A 14,853-nucleotide genomic window follows, 5' to 3' on the forward strand; every position below is an offset into this window, starting at 1 on the left:
CCAAAAGAAAACCACTCATACTGTAACAGCCCCCACCCCACGGATGCTCCCTTGTAGACTTGGACTTCACCAAATGTAAGGAAGAGTCCTGATCAAACGTGAGTTTTACATCTGAGTTAAAAATGTCTTGTTTTTAACGTTTTATTATTTTAGCGATTTTCAAACTTCAACAAAATTAGTATAAGAAAAAAAAAATCTGCTTGGAAAAAATAGAGGTACCCAAAAGAAGTTGCAAGGGTGTAAAATAAATACAATGTGTTTTACAAATTGAGAGAAAAACGGCTTATTTATTATTGGTTATTTTTTTATGAGTATTTACTTTTTTAAATGTCCTAAAATAAAAACAAAGTCATGAAGGCAGATATCACATTCTCTGATCAGACAATACAAATATTTTTATTTGTCAATGTTAAGTAAAGTTTTTAATCTGTAGATTATTTCATGATTTCACTTTGTGAATTATAAGTATCAACATTGTATTTAGTGTAAACCGGTTTACAAACTAATTGTTTTATCACACGTTTTACTTCAGTTTTGAGTCTTTTAAGTGAAGTTGTTCTGATTGACTGCAGCAGCCCCGTCAGTAAAATGAAATGAAGAATCTCAACCTCTCCTTCACCTTGGTTTGTTGGAGTTGAGCCGCAGGAAGCTTCCTTACATTTGGGATGCAGCCGACGCCTGTCGGCACTCTGGCAGATGTCAGAGTGGTTGTTCTAGGCCTTGACCTTTGACCCGGGATATCTGGGTTTGTGGCACATCACGTCGGTGTTCTAGTGTTTTCTGTTACCGGAGTATTTTGGGTCTCCAGGGGGTCAGGTTGAGTTAAAGGGGAAACTCAATATACGCTAAAACAAACTTCAACACAAGTCCCAAACTCCATGCTCTGCTCCGATTGGTCGGTTAAAGGCTGTGATGTTGGACACCTGAGACCGAACAGGAAAGTCAACGTAGTTGGGGGGGGGCACTTTGTTTTTCGTCTTTAACCACCGTGTTTATGTGTCAATTTGGTTTCACTGCAGTGCTGCTGATCAGATCAATCAATCAATCAGGTTGAACCAATCAGATTAAATCATTTGAGTTCTGCTCTCAGACACACAGCTCGTCCGTATGTCTGTCTGTCTGTCTCTAGTCTGTTGCTTTCTTGCTGTTGGTTAAAAACAAACGGCTCCTGTTGATGTTTTCCTCGTATTTGACTTTTGACCTCGGCATACACATGAATTAGCAGAGATGTGCTGGGAACCTCAAACCTGACTTGTCATAGATCCAAACCAGGACGTTGTACGTCCACACCTGTCGAGTCTTTGAGTCTTCGAGTCTGGATATGCAGGAGGTTTTTCAGACATTGAGGTGCAGCCTGTGTTGAGTGATGAGACTTTTTTTTTTGTTTCTCGGACTGTGTTCAGCCTCCTCTGTGATTAGTCAAGCCTCACTTGTCTGTAAACTAAAAGCATCTTATTTGTATTGATTTCATGGTTAAAGATATTGAATACTTATTACTTATTGGTTAACGATCTGTTCAAGTTTAGCAGCTTTACAACCGGACAGAGAACTTGAAGTTGAGACAACTGATTGATTACTTGTTTAGAAAGGAATTAAACTGACAATTCTGATGGATTTCATTTTCAAACTTTAGCTTCAACGATTTTCTGTTTCATGTCAAACTTAATGTTAGTCAGACAAACAAATCTAGTTTTTGAAGCTCTTAACCAAATTTTCACGGCCTTCATTGGGGGGGAAGTTGCTCAGTTGTCATGGAGATGGTTTAGTTATGTTATTAGTCATTTGTGCTTTTTGGTGTTGGACTGAAAAAATCAGGTTGAGGAAACTTAAAAAAAAAAAGACATCTTGTTTTATTTTGGACATTTTAAAGACCAATCAATAATTAATGATAAATGCACACATCTCTCTTTGTGACAGACAGACAGACAGACAGACAGTGAGACAGCTCGTTGCCACAGTAACCTTCCTCTGTTTTTAGTTGATGGTCGAGCTTTGATGCTAATAGTTAATTTTTGTATTTTAATAAGAAAAAGGAAAAAAGTGATTTTATGTATTTGCATGCACTCCGGCCGTACGTTCTTTCTTCCGTATGTTTGAGCACTGTATAGTAGCTGTATAGTAGCTGTCTGGGGTTTAGATCGATCTCCACTCGATAGAGTAGAGAGACAGAGAGAGGGAGAGGACGAACTGACGAAAACCAACAAGTGAATTATTTGATGTAATTACTGATATGGGATCCTTATTTTCTGAGTTCCTTTGTTTTCATAAATAAACACATAAACTGAGCCGCTGACTCGACTCTCATTTACAAACCACAAGATATTTTTCTCTGGAGACTTATTGTCTTAACCCTAAAATTTTGTGGATTACCTAATGGGGCCCTGACAATTGTCCCCTGGTTGGAGGCAAGTCCCCACGTTGTCATAAAAACACACCTGTGAACATTTCTGACAACAGTCTAGTCATGTCTGTGGGGCTGTACTGAGACACAGCAGTGTTTTGAACTAAATGCTAACATGTTAATGTTTAGCACATACAAGGTTTACTATTCCCTCTTCTCATTTCTTAGCGTGTACATCCTTGATTCCTTTTCTTGCCTCCTAGTTTTTCCCACCTGAGGTGTTAGCCGAGTAAGAAAAGAATAGACAACAGATTCATAACAATACCTTATTTTGCATCTTTGTTTTCCTTGCGTCACTTTCATGTGTCGAATACCCCATTTCCACCAAATAAGTGTGGATATGCAAATTTTTATAAAAAAAATGGGTAAACCCATTAAATAGGAGATAATCTTTTCTCATTGCCAGTAGAGTACGACTTTCTGTTTTTTGTGTTGGTGTCATGTTTGACATCCGGAATGTGCCGGAAAACAGGGTTGGTGAGCAGTAGGAAGAATGGAAGCCAGTGACAATGTTACTTCATTTTTATTTTTGTCACCTATTGCGTCTCTTTTAAACTCCGTCGACCAGTTTGGAACCATGTTTGAGCACTGCTTGGGAGGGGGCGGACGGAATTTGTGGCCATGATGACACAAGTTAACATAGGTGGTTACACCAGAAAAGGGAAACAAAATTAGTGTGTCCACCTGGATGTCATATCATGGAGCTGGAGCTGCTGTGACTACTGAGTCATTTCTGTTCGGTCAATGATGTGAATGGTGTTGGGTTTTTTTGTCCAGTGGAAAAAGGGTAGTAGCTCCCCCTGTTGTAAGATGTAAGGACACCGTGCCAGGCAACAAGCATTTGACCAAATGAGACATTGTTCATTTTAAGGCAACGTCAACGGAATATGACATGTAACGCAAAGGATACACCTGTGCATCCAAATTGTAATTTTCCCTAGTGGGACTAATAAAGGATACATTATTTTATTTTTTTATTATCATAGTTCCTTCGGCAAGCCTCATCATTCCTTGAGCTGCATTTTAAGAGTTGAGACATCCTGTAAGATGGAGCGTTGAGATCAATTTCCAGGTCACGGACAGGAGGAAGGAGGAGACAAAGAGGCACAAAGTAAAAGAATGAGAAGAGCTTAATGTTCACTATGTTAGTGTGACATGTTAGGATGCTAATATTAACTAATTATTAATACCCTGTACAGCTAAGGTTAATTATATAAATTCTACAGGTAATTGGTCCTAATCCAAGGTATAAGACACCTTAAAATGTTGACCTAATGATGGTGCTAGATGAAAAGTCAGAGGATCACAAAAGTTACAATTCACCCTGAAGGGAACATTAATGATGATCATCACAATCCATCCAATTGTTGTTGAGATGTTTAAGCTCAAAGTGGCATTACCATCTTTAGAGCTGCGCTAAAAATATCAGAAATGTAAACATTTTAATTTGTTGAAAAAGTAATGAACTTACTTTTGGGAAGGTGTCAGTCTATATCCACAACATTCCACTTCCGGGATTGCTACTTTGCCACCAAAAAATTCCTCCTTTTCTCCCATCAAGGAATGCTATGTGGACGAGCCAGATTCTCCCGTGCAGCGCTGTGCAGGAGGATCTGGCACAGCGAGACTACTGAAGGAGAATCTTAATGCTTAATACACGGGATGTCCTGCTTTAACACTGAGGTGAAGTGTTGCAGCAGGTCGTCACACGACATGGAGTGCTGTGAAAAAGAAGCAATGTGTTTTGGATATTTCTACAATGATCATTCAGTGAAGAGGTGGATTATACTACAGGACGTTTCTGTGGATGCTTGATAACTTGAAAATTGGTCACTACAATCTGTAATAAACATAAATCCACAGTTGGAAAGTGTATTTAAGACTAAAACAACATGACTTGTGGTGGATCTTTGTTTAAAGTAATATAACATCACTGGTGTGACATTTATTTACGGTGTAAAATTATGCTTACGTCTTGAACTTAATTGAACTTCTTTTGATTTCCGATGCTTTTATTTGTTTTAAATGTAAACAGACGTCCGAACTGCAGCTGTTCACTGACCTCCTGTTGCTGCCGTTTCACAGGTTAGAACTAGCGCCGCCACTGGCCACCAGCCCACTGCGGCCCAGCTGCTACAGCAGCTTACAAAAAGCAACACAAACGCAGGGCTCGACTCGGACCGTTTATCATGACTCTGGACTTGAGAGCCAATACTTAAGACTAAGGCCTACTTCAAAAGTAGGTCTCTTAAAATAATTTTTTTCTGCGTTTTGATCTTTTGTCCACACAAACTGCGTTTCAGTTAACTGAAAACGGATCTTTATTAAAACTCCTTTCAGAGTGAAGATGTTCAGAAACTCTTGTTTTAAGTGTTGACGTGCAGACAGAAAAAAAACTGAGTTTTTGTCTTGTAACGTGTGCGATGGTATTTCCTTTAGAGAATGAGGCGAGATTTTTTGCAATAGCGAATCCAAAATAGTGCTGGTTCTATCTGCTACCATGACTGTTTCTGTGTTTACACATAATTGCCAAGGTACTCTTTCACTACATTGAGGAACAGAGGCGTCCCAATCAGGCCTGATTTTGTCCTGTGGCCACTGGATTGCACTAAAAAAATCCATCTTTGACCCAGAAAGGATTTTAATCATAGACCACCAATGTAGTAGAGACGTGTGTAAACCTGCTACCAGGACACCTCCAACTGCAAACTGAAAGATTTTCATGTATGAGGAGGAAAGCGATTTGAAAACCTGTGACGTCCCCTCAAAGCAAAGCCGCGGGCTGGGCAAGCGAGACAAACAATACTGCGCATGGTCAGTGATCACATATAACGAAAGTAAACCTGGAAGCTTAGAAACCGAGCTGCTCTCATAGGAGTGAACAGGGCTCCGTCTATTGCTGCCTCCAGGTTTTTGTAATACATCCATGGTCTGAATGCGCTACGGAGCAATCAATGTGCCATTTGAGCCAGGTAGCTGTCCGGTAATGGCTTTTCTTCAAGCTTCTGATCGACCAACATGGCTTTAGGGTTATATCGATGACTGTCTGTTTGGCATGCTCTTGATTTTTTTTTAATACAGTGCTTGTGTGGATGGGATTTTTTTGACAATGAAGAAGGAAAAACCCTATTTAGAAATACAAAATACTTGTGTAAGAGTGTGTCTTGGATGCAGCATGTAAAACCATATCTACAAGAATAAAATCATTTGTTGCAGTTAAACCAGAATATGTAGTCATACTGTAACATGTAACATCACTGTTTACGTCACACACAGTTTGAGTCTAGATCCCTTTATAGAGCCTACCATTTCCACAAGGCCGGTTGTTTCCGACACTCCAAGACGCTGCAAGATAATAAGCTTAACGGGGGAATGAAACCGATTCAGAAAGCATTTAAGGTTAATTTGAGGGTAAAAACCACTTTAAGTTAAACTGCTCACAAAAGTCATGTAAAACAAGCAGACATGGCTGCATCTTTGAAGGGGCACAAACGGATGAAATGGAGCAGCACCAGCCTTTAAAATCAGGTTTAAACCCACTAAAAAAATACATGGAGTTTGGTGTGAATTACAGACTAAGTCTCGGTTTATAAGTCTCTGTTTTTAAATCAAACCAGTCTGTTGAGGTTTCTGGCTCCAGTCTACATGACACTGCAGATCCTGGATCGTCCTTCTGTGCCCTCCAGGTTCTTCTTGTCCCGGACCAACACGGCCTGGTTTCCAAAGCTGCTGTACCAGGCCGACTGGCTGCGGTTCAGGTAGGTGGAGGGAGGGGCTGCCTGCAGGTCCTGCTGCTGCTGCTGCCAGATCAGCAGGGATGTGTCCCGGTACCTCAACCGAGCAAATGCTTCCGACAGGGCCTTCTCTGCCAAGGGGGGACGGCCAGGACCAGGAGGGTCCTCTGCAGCCCTCTGCCCCTCTACGGCAACTGGATAACAGTCAGACATGTTGGAGGTTTCAGCGCTCCATAGACCAGCAGGGTGAGGAGAGAACTGTCCAGAAGCAGGATGGCCTGGCCCGGTCTGACCCGGCTAAGGCCAAAGTCTTTCTCAGTCATGATCAAACACCTGAGGAGTCCAGTTGCTTGTCTGATTCTTCAGGAGAACCTGAGGGAAAAAAAACAGGTCAAAACCCGGTGATCTGTGAGTTTAAACTGGATCCACAATGTTCTTGATCATACTCACATAGTTGACTTTTACTTTAGTAGCATCTTTACTGCAGTACTTACAGTACCAGTCAAAGGTTTGGACACGCTTTCCCCAAACTTTTGACTGGTACTTTGAAACTTTTATTTTTGTAATTGCTTTTTAATTTACTTTCAAAGACAGAATGAACCAAGTTGACACCATATAAACATGAAGGTTAATTGTACACAAAGAAAATGGAGGACTATATTATGGGATATAAGATGTATACGGTGCAATGTAGTAATAATACTAATATTGTGTAATATAGTACAGCAGTATAACAAACCGAATATCAAATATATTATTGTACGTAATATATACAGGATGATTTTATGTATAAAAAAAGTAATATATCAGTTGTTATTGTTATTTAGTCTAAAGGATGAATCTGATGTTGAAGTGAAGCGAAGCTGGTGTGACCTTCAGGTGAGCTGGTTAAACTCAGTGCTACTGTATAAACGCAAACAGACTCACATCAGTACCAGCTGGGTCATCCCCGTGTCCCTGTCGGTTCCCGTACAATCACCATATCGTTAAACTCTCGGTTTGCCGTTAAACTACCTGAGAATCTCCGCTCACAGACACACACACCCACACACACACACACGAGCTAACGATAGTTAGCCGCTTAGTTTAAAGGCTTAACGTTACACTTCGTCCTGCTGCTTCCGAGATAAACTCGTAGCTTACGTTTACGGCCCTTAGGACGTCAATACGTCAGAGTGTGATACCATTAGAAGATAAAATGTGACGTTTTATATCTTTTCTTCTCTGTTTATGACAGTTTAGCTGCTGATGGAATAATTAGCATCCTGCTGCTGCGGAGAAGCTGCTGTCAGTGCATCCAATAGCAACGGTGTGTCTGCAAACCAAGTCCGGATAAGAACACAACACAGCAACGAAGGTTCCTCCTCTTCTTCTTCTTTAGCTTTTAAGGCCACTTGCTTCCTCAGTGTTGCACTACTGCCATCCTCTGGAGTGAGATAACTCAAAATTACAATGTGTTTACATCAACGATTAATCTGTTCAATTTAAATTCGAATAATTGTTTTGTCCATATAATGTCAGAATAGTGAGTGAATAGTAAAACATGCCCTGCTGTGTTATTTCTCAGAATTTAATTAACCATGAATTGTAGCATTACTAATAATTAGTATTAATTATTAGTAATTAATCTGGGCGCCTCCCTAGGGAGGTGTTCCAGGCACGTCCAGCTGGGAGGAGGCCTCGGGGAAGACCCAGGACTAGGTGGCGAGATTATATCTCCAACCTGGCCTGGGAACGCCTCGGGATCCCCTAGTCGGAGCTGGTTGATGTGGCTCGGGAAAGGGAAGTTTGGGGTCCCCTACTGGAGCTGCTGCCCCCGCGACCCGATACCGGATAAGCGGTCAAAGATGGATGGATGGATAATAATTAGTAATTTACTAATTTAGTACACATTTTACATTTTTCTCATTGTTTGTTAGTAAATTAGCCTAGGCCTACATATTAAGTTAAGTTTATTTAATTTCCAATTTACCATTTACTAGTGATGGTTGGAAGTGTTACCAGTATGTTTTATCTGACCAACTGTCCAAAGCTATTCATTTTATGATGATAATAATGTTTATTGATCCCCAGTGGGGAAATTACAATTTGCACTCTATTTTTGTTAGAATACACTACAGACACACAGACCTGAAATCCACACACACACACACACACACACACACACACACACACACACACACACACACACACACACACACACACGTGATCAGGACCTAATCATGCACAAATGGCGAGATGTCAGAGTGAGTGGGCTGCCGGGACTGGATCAGAGTCCTGAGCGGTGGGTTGGGGTACAGTGCCTTGCTCAAGAACACCTGGCAGTGCCCAGGAAGTGAACTCCACACTCCATACTTCGGTCCGTATGGAGTCCTGATTCAGCGACCCTCCGGTTCCCAACCCAACTCACTACGGACCGAGTTACTGCCATCCGCTTTATTATCATCTGTAAAAAAAACTAAAAAAACATCAAATTCCAACATTTAAGAGGAAGACAGAAAATGTTTGGCTTTAAAAAACGACTTAAACGATTGATGGGGTTATTTTCTATAAATTGATTGATCGGTTTATCGCCTAGTCTTTGCAGCTCTAGTTGGTATAACATACAAGTGTACCATTGGCCACGTATTTCAGACAGCATTCTTCTCCCCTTCCTCTATCTCTGCTGTCTATTTTGCAAGTTCAACTTCGCTGCATCCTGGGCATGATTGTGATTGATATATGTGCGTATATATATATATATATATATGAAGCATATAGACACTACCGGTCAAAAGTTTGGGGTCACTTTCCATTACCATTTCACTCAATTATAGACAGGATACCAGCTGATCTGGGTGGGGGGCTGATCTTTAATGCAATATCTACATTTCCCATTATCAGCAACCATTCATCCAATGTTCCAAAGGCACATTTTGATTACTAATCTGATATTATTTAAAAAAACTAACTAAGAAAACATTAAACAACCCTTTTGCAATTATGTAAGCACATAGGCTAATGTAATCTGGAAACTGCTGCCCTGGTTGAAAAAAACAAGGCAACTGATCTCAATGGACTTAAACGATTGATGGGGTTATTTATAATGTCTATATTGGAGTCCAATGGAATTTTGTGAGTGACCCCAAACTTTTGACCGGTAGTGTATATGTGAGGATATTTCAGGGTTAATTTTGTTTATGCAATTACAATATTGTTTACAATATGACAACATACTGAGGAATATATCATACAACTGTTTGTGATCAATTTTGTTTAGTTTTACCGAATATCTGGAGGTTACATTTATGCTGACATATAAATACCTGATGCTCCTGCGAAAGGTTTAATTAGTTTGTTTAATTGCCCACTTTTGGTGTTACAGTCATCTTGCACTACTTACATTTTTTTGTAAGATATTAGAAATCCCGAAACAACATGATATGGCACACCCCTAGTATGTTGCATGTAGGCACACGGACTGAGTTTTGTGGTGGAAGGGCAAAGCAACCCTGCAGGCTCCACCAATCAGACGGCAGTGTTTAGGTTGAGGACAGAGAGCGGGCCGTTGGTCTTCAATCTGTCTCATCATGTCGTTCTCTCAGCTGCTGCTCTGCTATCTCACTGCTCTGTCTCTCCACTGTCTGCAAGGTAAGACAGGTACATTCATACTTCACTCATACTCCTCAATATATTTACTTTTGATATCTGTGTGTTTAAATTTCCTGATGTCATCTATGAAATGTCAGAAATGTTGACTCGGTTACTATAATGATAATCTCTACATCAGCTAATCAATTGATTGACTCGTTATTAAGTGTTATTTACTATTTCTAGGATGTTGATGATGGGATGTTTGATTGACAGTTATTTGATGTCTGACAGCTGGTGATACAGCTACAGCTACAGCTACATATCAATGATCAATAATAATATTGTTCAAATGTATTTGAATAGAGAGACTGCTCTGCTGTCTGACTGTTACTGTCTGACTGTTGTTTCAGGGTGTTTATTTTTAATGACTGACCTGCATTCTAAATGTTAATGTGATGCAGTGTTAGCATGAGATGCTAACAGAGCTTTAGGCACTGACCTCTGACCTTTACAGACCCGTATGACACTTTAAGGGGTCACTCTGCTTCACATGAACTATTTCATAACTTCGCAAAGCATCAAGTCCTCCAACATAGCTTTTTGGGGATAAAACAGAAGTTCTGACATGTATCTATGTGCAATGTCTTCATAATTGAATTTAAAAGAAGATTACGTAGTCTATAAAAAGTGTGTTTGCTGTGTTGCTCGTACAGGTTGCTGTTGTTCCTTGAAATGCTACAAATGGATCAGATTAAGACACTGTGTGTGTGTGTGTGTGTCTGTGTATTAGGAGGCTGTCTGCAGTGTTTTGGTTGTAATGTAGGTGGTGGTCGGGGGCGGGGCTACGTGGAGCTGGGCTGCAGCCAACCAGAAATCATGAACTGCAGTCGAACAGAGAGAGGATTCAAACTCAGACTCTGCATCACAACGTACAGCAGTCAGTAGCTGTCTGTCTTTCTGTCTGTCTTTCTTACATTTTGTTTTGTTTTGTGTTATGTTTTGGTGTTTTTGTCTGTCTCTAAATACTACATTTCCCATGAGCCTCGGCTGCTGTTGTTGAGAATGACATTAAATTAACTGAAAAACTGATTCAGAATCAGAAAGTGTATTATTTTAAAGAATAAGTCAGTATTCTCAGAGGTGTTATCTTCAGCTCACCGTTAATGTGAAGCTCTGTGATTAGCTGGGAGTCAAAGTTTTATTATCAGAGAAGCAAATGTTTTCTACCTCTGTGGTTTCTCTTGTTTCTTGAACTGAAAATGGAGCAGACTGAAGTAACTGCTAACATTTCACCGCTCTGTTGTTATTATGATTACTATTATTATTAGGGATGAGTTTTATAGTATTTTATCATATGGACATTATCACCCCCCCTCTTCTCTGTGTCTGTAGAGTCTCTGGATCTGGTCTTGTCTCGAGGTTGTGCTACGTCTCGCCACTGCCAGCAGACGGAGCTTCTTGGAGTCTCGGTTGATTGCTGTGATTGGTCGCTGTGTAATGGCGGTTGGCAGTGGGCAGGGATGGACACTGCTGTCATCACCAGCTTCATCACCAGCTGGTGCTTTCTTCTGCAGGGACTCACTGAGAACTGATTCTGGATCAATTCTGGACCTCAGACTGAAGGTCGAACACACACACTGAGCACAGTTCTTCTTCTGTTGTATGGATTTTTAATCCCTATTTTTCTTCTTGGGTTTCATGAAGCAGACACTGTTATTGATGACTGGGTTTCAAGTTCTTCTTGTTGACTTGACCATTCAGAGTTGGTTTCCGCATTGCTTTTTTAATATGGTGGGGTTTATATACACATCACTGCTGATTAAGTTACACCTCTGACAGAAAACACACCTCAAAACCAAACAAGTCCTCCAAACCATGCCACCATGTAGGTTGTTTATTCCTTTCCTCTAATGTGACCCACAGTAGCATTACATAAATTAACAGAAATTAGAGGTGGCAGGACTTATGACCCACGTGCATGTTTTCCATCCTCATAACTAAACCAGAGAACATAGCGGTGTGAGGTTTTGAACTCAACGTTAATGTTGTGAAACAGTTGCATTTTGGTGTGCATCTTAAGTTTAGAAAAAGGTATTGGGTAGGTAAAAATCACTGCATTTGTTATGTTATTTGACTTCTGGTTAAGCACATGACAGAGAACGTGACGTAGTTCCCTTTGTTCTGTAATGTAAAAAAAAACAAATAGGCCAAGAACTGGGTGAATATATTGTGTCTGCTAGACCCATCCACCAATAGCAATATAGGTAAGAGGAAAATATGTGTGTGGTGAACTGTCCCTTTAAGAACTTTCAAGCAGTTAATTTAATTTTTTATGGAAAAAGATTATCTTAAACACAAATTATTATTCAAAGCAAAATATTTTTATATTTATGAAAACATGTTACTGATATTTATTTATTTTTAGAACAGGACTGTACAGGGCTTACTGACTCACCAGACTGATCATTTATGATGCTGTTAAATCTGCAAAATTGTAAATGTACGGTAGTTCAAAATGGGGAACTCCTTTTTGTTATTGTCAAAGATAATTTGTTAAAGAAAATTCCTTAAAAGACTAAATACAAAACATAAATATATGTCATGTAACCATGTTCCATTTCATTATGACACAGCACATGTTTATAGAACTAGGAAACACAAATAACATTGTGTGTTGTGTTTCCCTTAATTTCATGATTTCATTTTCCTCTTTTTCAGAAGAGGAACTCGGGACGTCACAGAAATTGTGACGGGACAATCAATGGACAGTGCCTGATCCATGAAGTCACTGATTAAAAGTTAGACACCAGCTGTAAGGTGAAGTAACCTCTGCCCTTACCCATTTCTGCAGTCTGCTGCTGCCCCTCAGTGGCCACGGTAGAGGACTGCTGCTAGGACTACAGATCAGCCCCCAGGAAAGAAGATGTGTAAAACTATGATGTAGATGAGATGAGGTGGGGGGTTATGCAAAGTGTGAAAAATCATTTTACTTCATTTTGATGTTGATGTGACTGCCTAATAAGATTGAAGATTTACATTTATTTGAAATTACTTTACGTTACTTTTTCTTTAAATAATTGAATATTTTGTCACCATGATGCTGATTCTAAACAGTCCCTGGTATTGAAGGAATTTCAGGTGAACATGCAATAAGGACCAACTTAACTTTTACATGTTTTGAAATCCGTCCACTTATTTCCCGCTAATTTTCTAGCTTCAAATGAGGGATAAAAGGGTTAAAGTGTTCAAATACACATCAACAAGTATAGTGCTTGCTTCTGGTTTATGAAGGGTATAGGTGTAAGAAAGGTGTTCTGAACCCGTCGTTAAGCTCTGATATTTACTAGTGGAGACCGGAGCACCTGAGTGCTTCCAGCAGCTGAACTGGCACTGGGACCAGCCAGTAATAGGAGATGCATTTAGCCCTGAAGCGGGCACAGGAGTCCTGTGGCTCGAGACAGGCTCTTCACAATGGAAGGGATAGAGAAGGATGTAAAGAGGATCTTTGTGTCTAAGGGATGATGGGCCCTGAGCGACCATATCCGGAGGGGACGAGAGCCCAGCACATTCAGGTCTAGCCAAGCCATGCTGTTCTCGGAAGCAGCATCTCTAGCCTAACGATATCCACCAGCAGCAGGGCTCATTACTATGCACCATGCAGCCGGTTCATGGTTTTCATAGATAGATAGATAGATAGATAGATAGATAGATAGATAGATAGACAACAATAACACACACACACACACACACACACACACACACACACACACACACACACACACACACATACACACAGATAATTGTGACACGACTTCAATGGCCACATATGTGCCACATATGTTAGAAGTTTACCCCCAGTCGTTACAGTGTACTGTTTATCCTCTTATATATTTTCTCAGCCGACTAAAATCTTCTTATAGCCACCGAATCCGAATCCGATCTAGTTAGTGCCGTAATGGTTGGAGTGGACATGACCCTGAACAACAGTGAATAACAATGACAGGGATACGACGTTGGGGGAGAGCCATTTGAAAGCCCTGAGTGCCTAATCACCTCCTCAAAATGTGCCAAAAGATAACAACATTACCATGAAAACACTGATCTCATGTAAATGCTGTGTTTTTTTAGGCTGTTGTTCTCAAGGTCTGGACAATTACAGTGGGAGGCCACTTCCAGGTTAAACTAGACAGATTACTGAGACAAGCTGTTTTCAATAGTGATTCTTGAGCAGACGTGGTAGCAATTTACAGCCATCATACAGGGGAGAAGTCAAGGAGGGAGACTGCGGAGTCGGTGTGTATTGGATACTCAAGTGGCCACTTTTGTGAGGCATGATTAGACATGTAATACCCTGTTGTTTGTGAGACCTTATCGATAAGATTTGCGGTAATTTGGCTTGGTTTACAAACGCTGTGGTATGCCATTTGATCCCAATCAGCACAGGTTAAGCAAAAGGGGAAGGGATATGAGTAGAAATGTTGCTGTGAATGCATTTTACTTTTTTTAATTCACATTCAGGAGCCCAAACTACAAAAGTATCACAAGATTAGCTGTGTGCAAAGATGGAAAACCAAAAAGTACAAGTTTTGGAACTGAAACTAAACACATCCATTTTATGAGACTTGTTAACGCCACTTCATTTCTATATGAAATATCTTATTTAAATAATATATATATTTTTACTTTCAGCATTGATTATTCTGCAGATTGTGTTTTGATCAATAGTTTTCTTCAGGGAAAATAGTGAATGATGTTTATCACAGTTCCCCAGAGTCCAAGATGAAGTATTTTGTCCAAAACAACAGTCCAAAACCCAAAGACATTCAACTTACTCTTATACTGTAGAAGACTATGGAAACAGGCAAATATTCATATCGAGAGGCTGGTACCTTCCAAATGTTAGTATTTTTTTCTGAATATTGATTATATTAATTTTGTTGCAGATTAGCCTTGTGCTACCTTGACCTCAATCTGTGCACGTGATTGGTCCCTTGTCTTGTGTCTGTCTCTGTGTGTGTCTGTTTTTGGATGTGTTGTTTTGTCTGCCTTCCTTCTAGCTTTCCTCTGTGTTTTTTGGCTCTGGGATGTGTTCTAGTATCTCAGTGTATTGTGTATCTGTTGATAAGTTGAATATATGTATAATAT

General features: G+C 40.1%; 1 protein-coding gene across 2 annotated transcripts; it reads right to left on the reverse strand.

The window, feature by feature from the left end:
* Positions 1 to 5,556: 5,556 nt before the first annotated feature.
* Positions 5,557 to 7,491, reverse strand: LOC117944889 (putative uncharacterized protein BRD3OS). Of its 2 annotated transcripts, none has more exons than XM_034872116.1 (2): positions 7,279 to 7,491; positions 5,557 to 6,507 (listed from the first exon to the last, which is right to left on the reverse strand). In XM_034872116.1, exon 2 carries the CDS (start codon positions 6,346 to 6,348, stop codon positions 6,043 to 6,045), a length of 306 nt encoding a protein of 101 aa, XP_034728007.1. In that variant the 5' UTR covers positions 6,349 to 6,507; positions 7,279 to 7,491; the 3' UTR covers positions 5,557 to 6,042. The 2 variants fall into 2 exon arrangements, with proteins under 2 accessions (XP_034728007.1, XP_034728006.1); XM_034872115.1 differs by having other exon boundaries at positions 7,063 to 7,491.
* Positions 7,492 to 14,853: the final 7,362 nt, after the last annotated feature.

This window comes from Etheostoma cragini, chromosome 5, assembly GCF_013103735.1.
Source record: "Etheostoma cragini isolate CJK2018 chromosome 5, CSU_Ecrag_1.0, whole genome shotgun sequence".
In the NCBI taxonomy this organism is placed as follows: Eukaryota; Metazoa; Chordata; class Actinopteri; order Perciformes; family Percidae; genus Etheostoma; species Etheostoma cragini.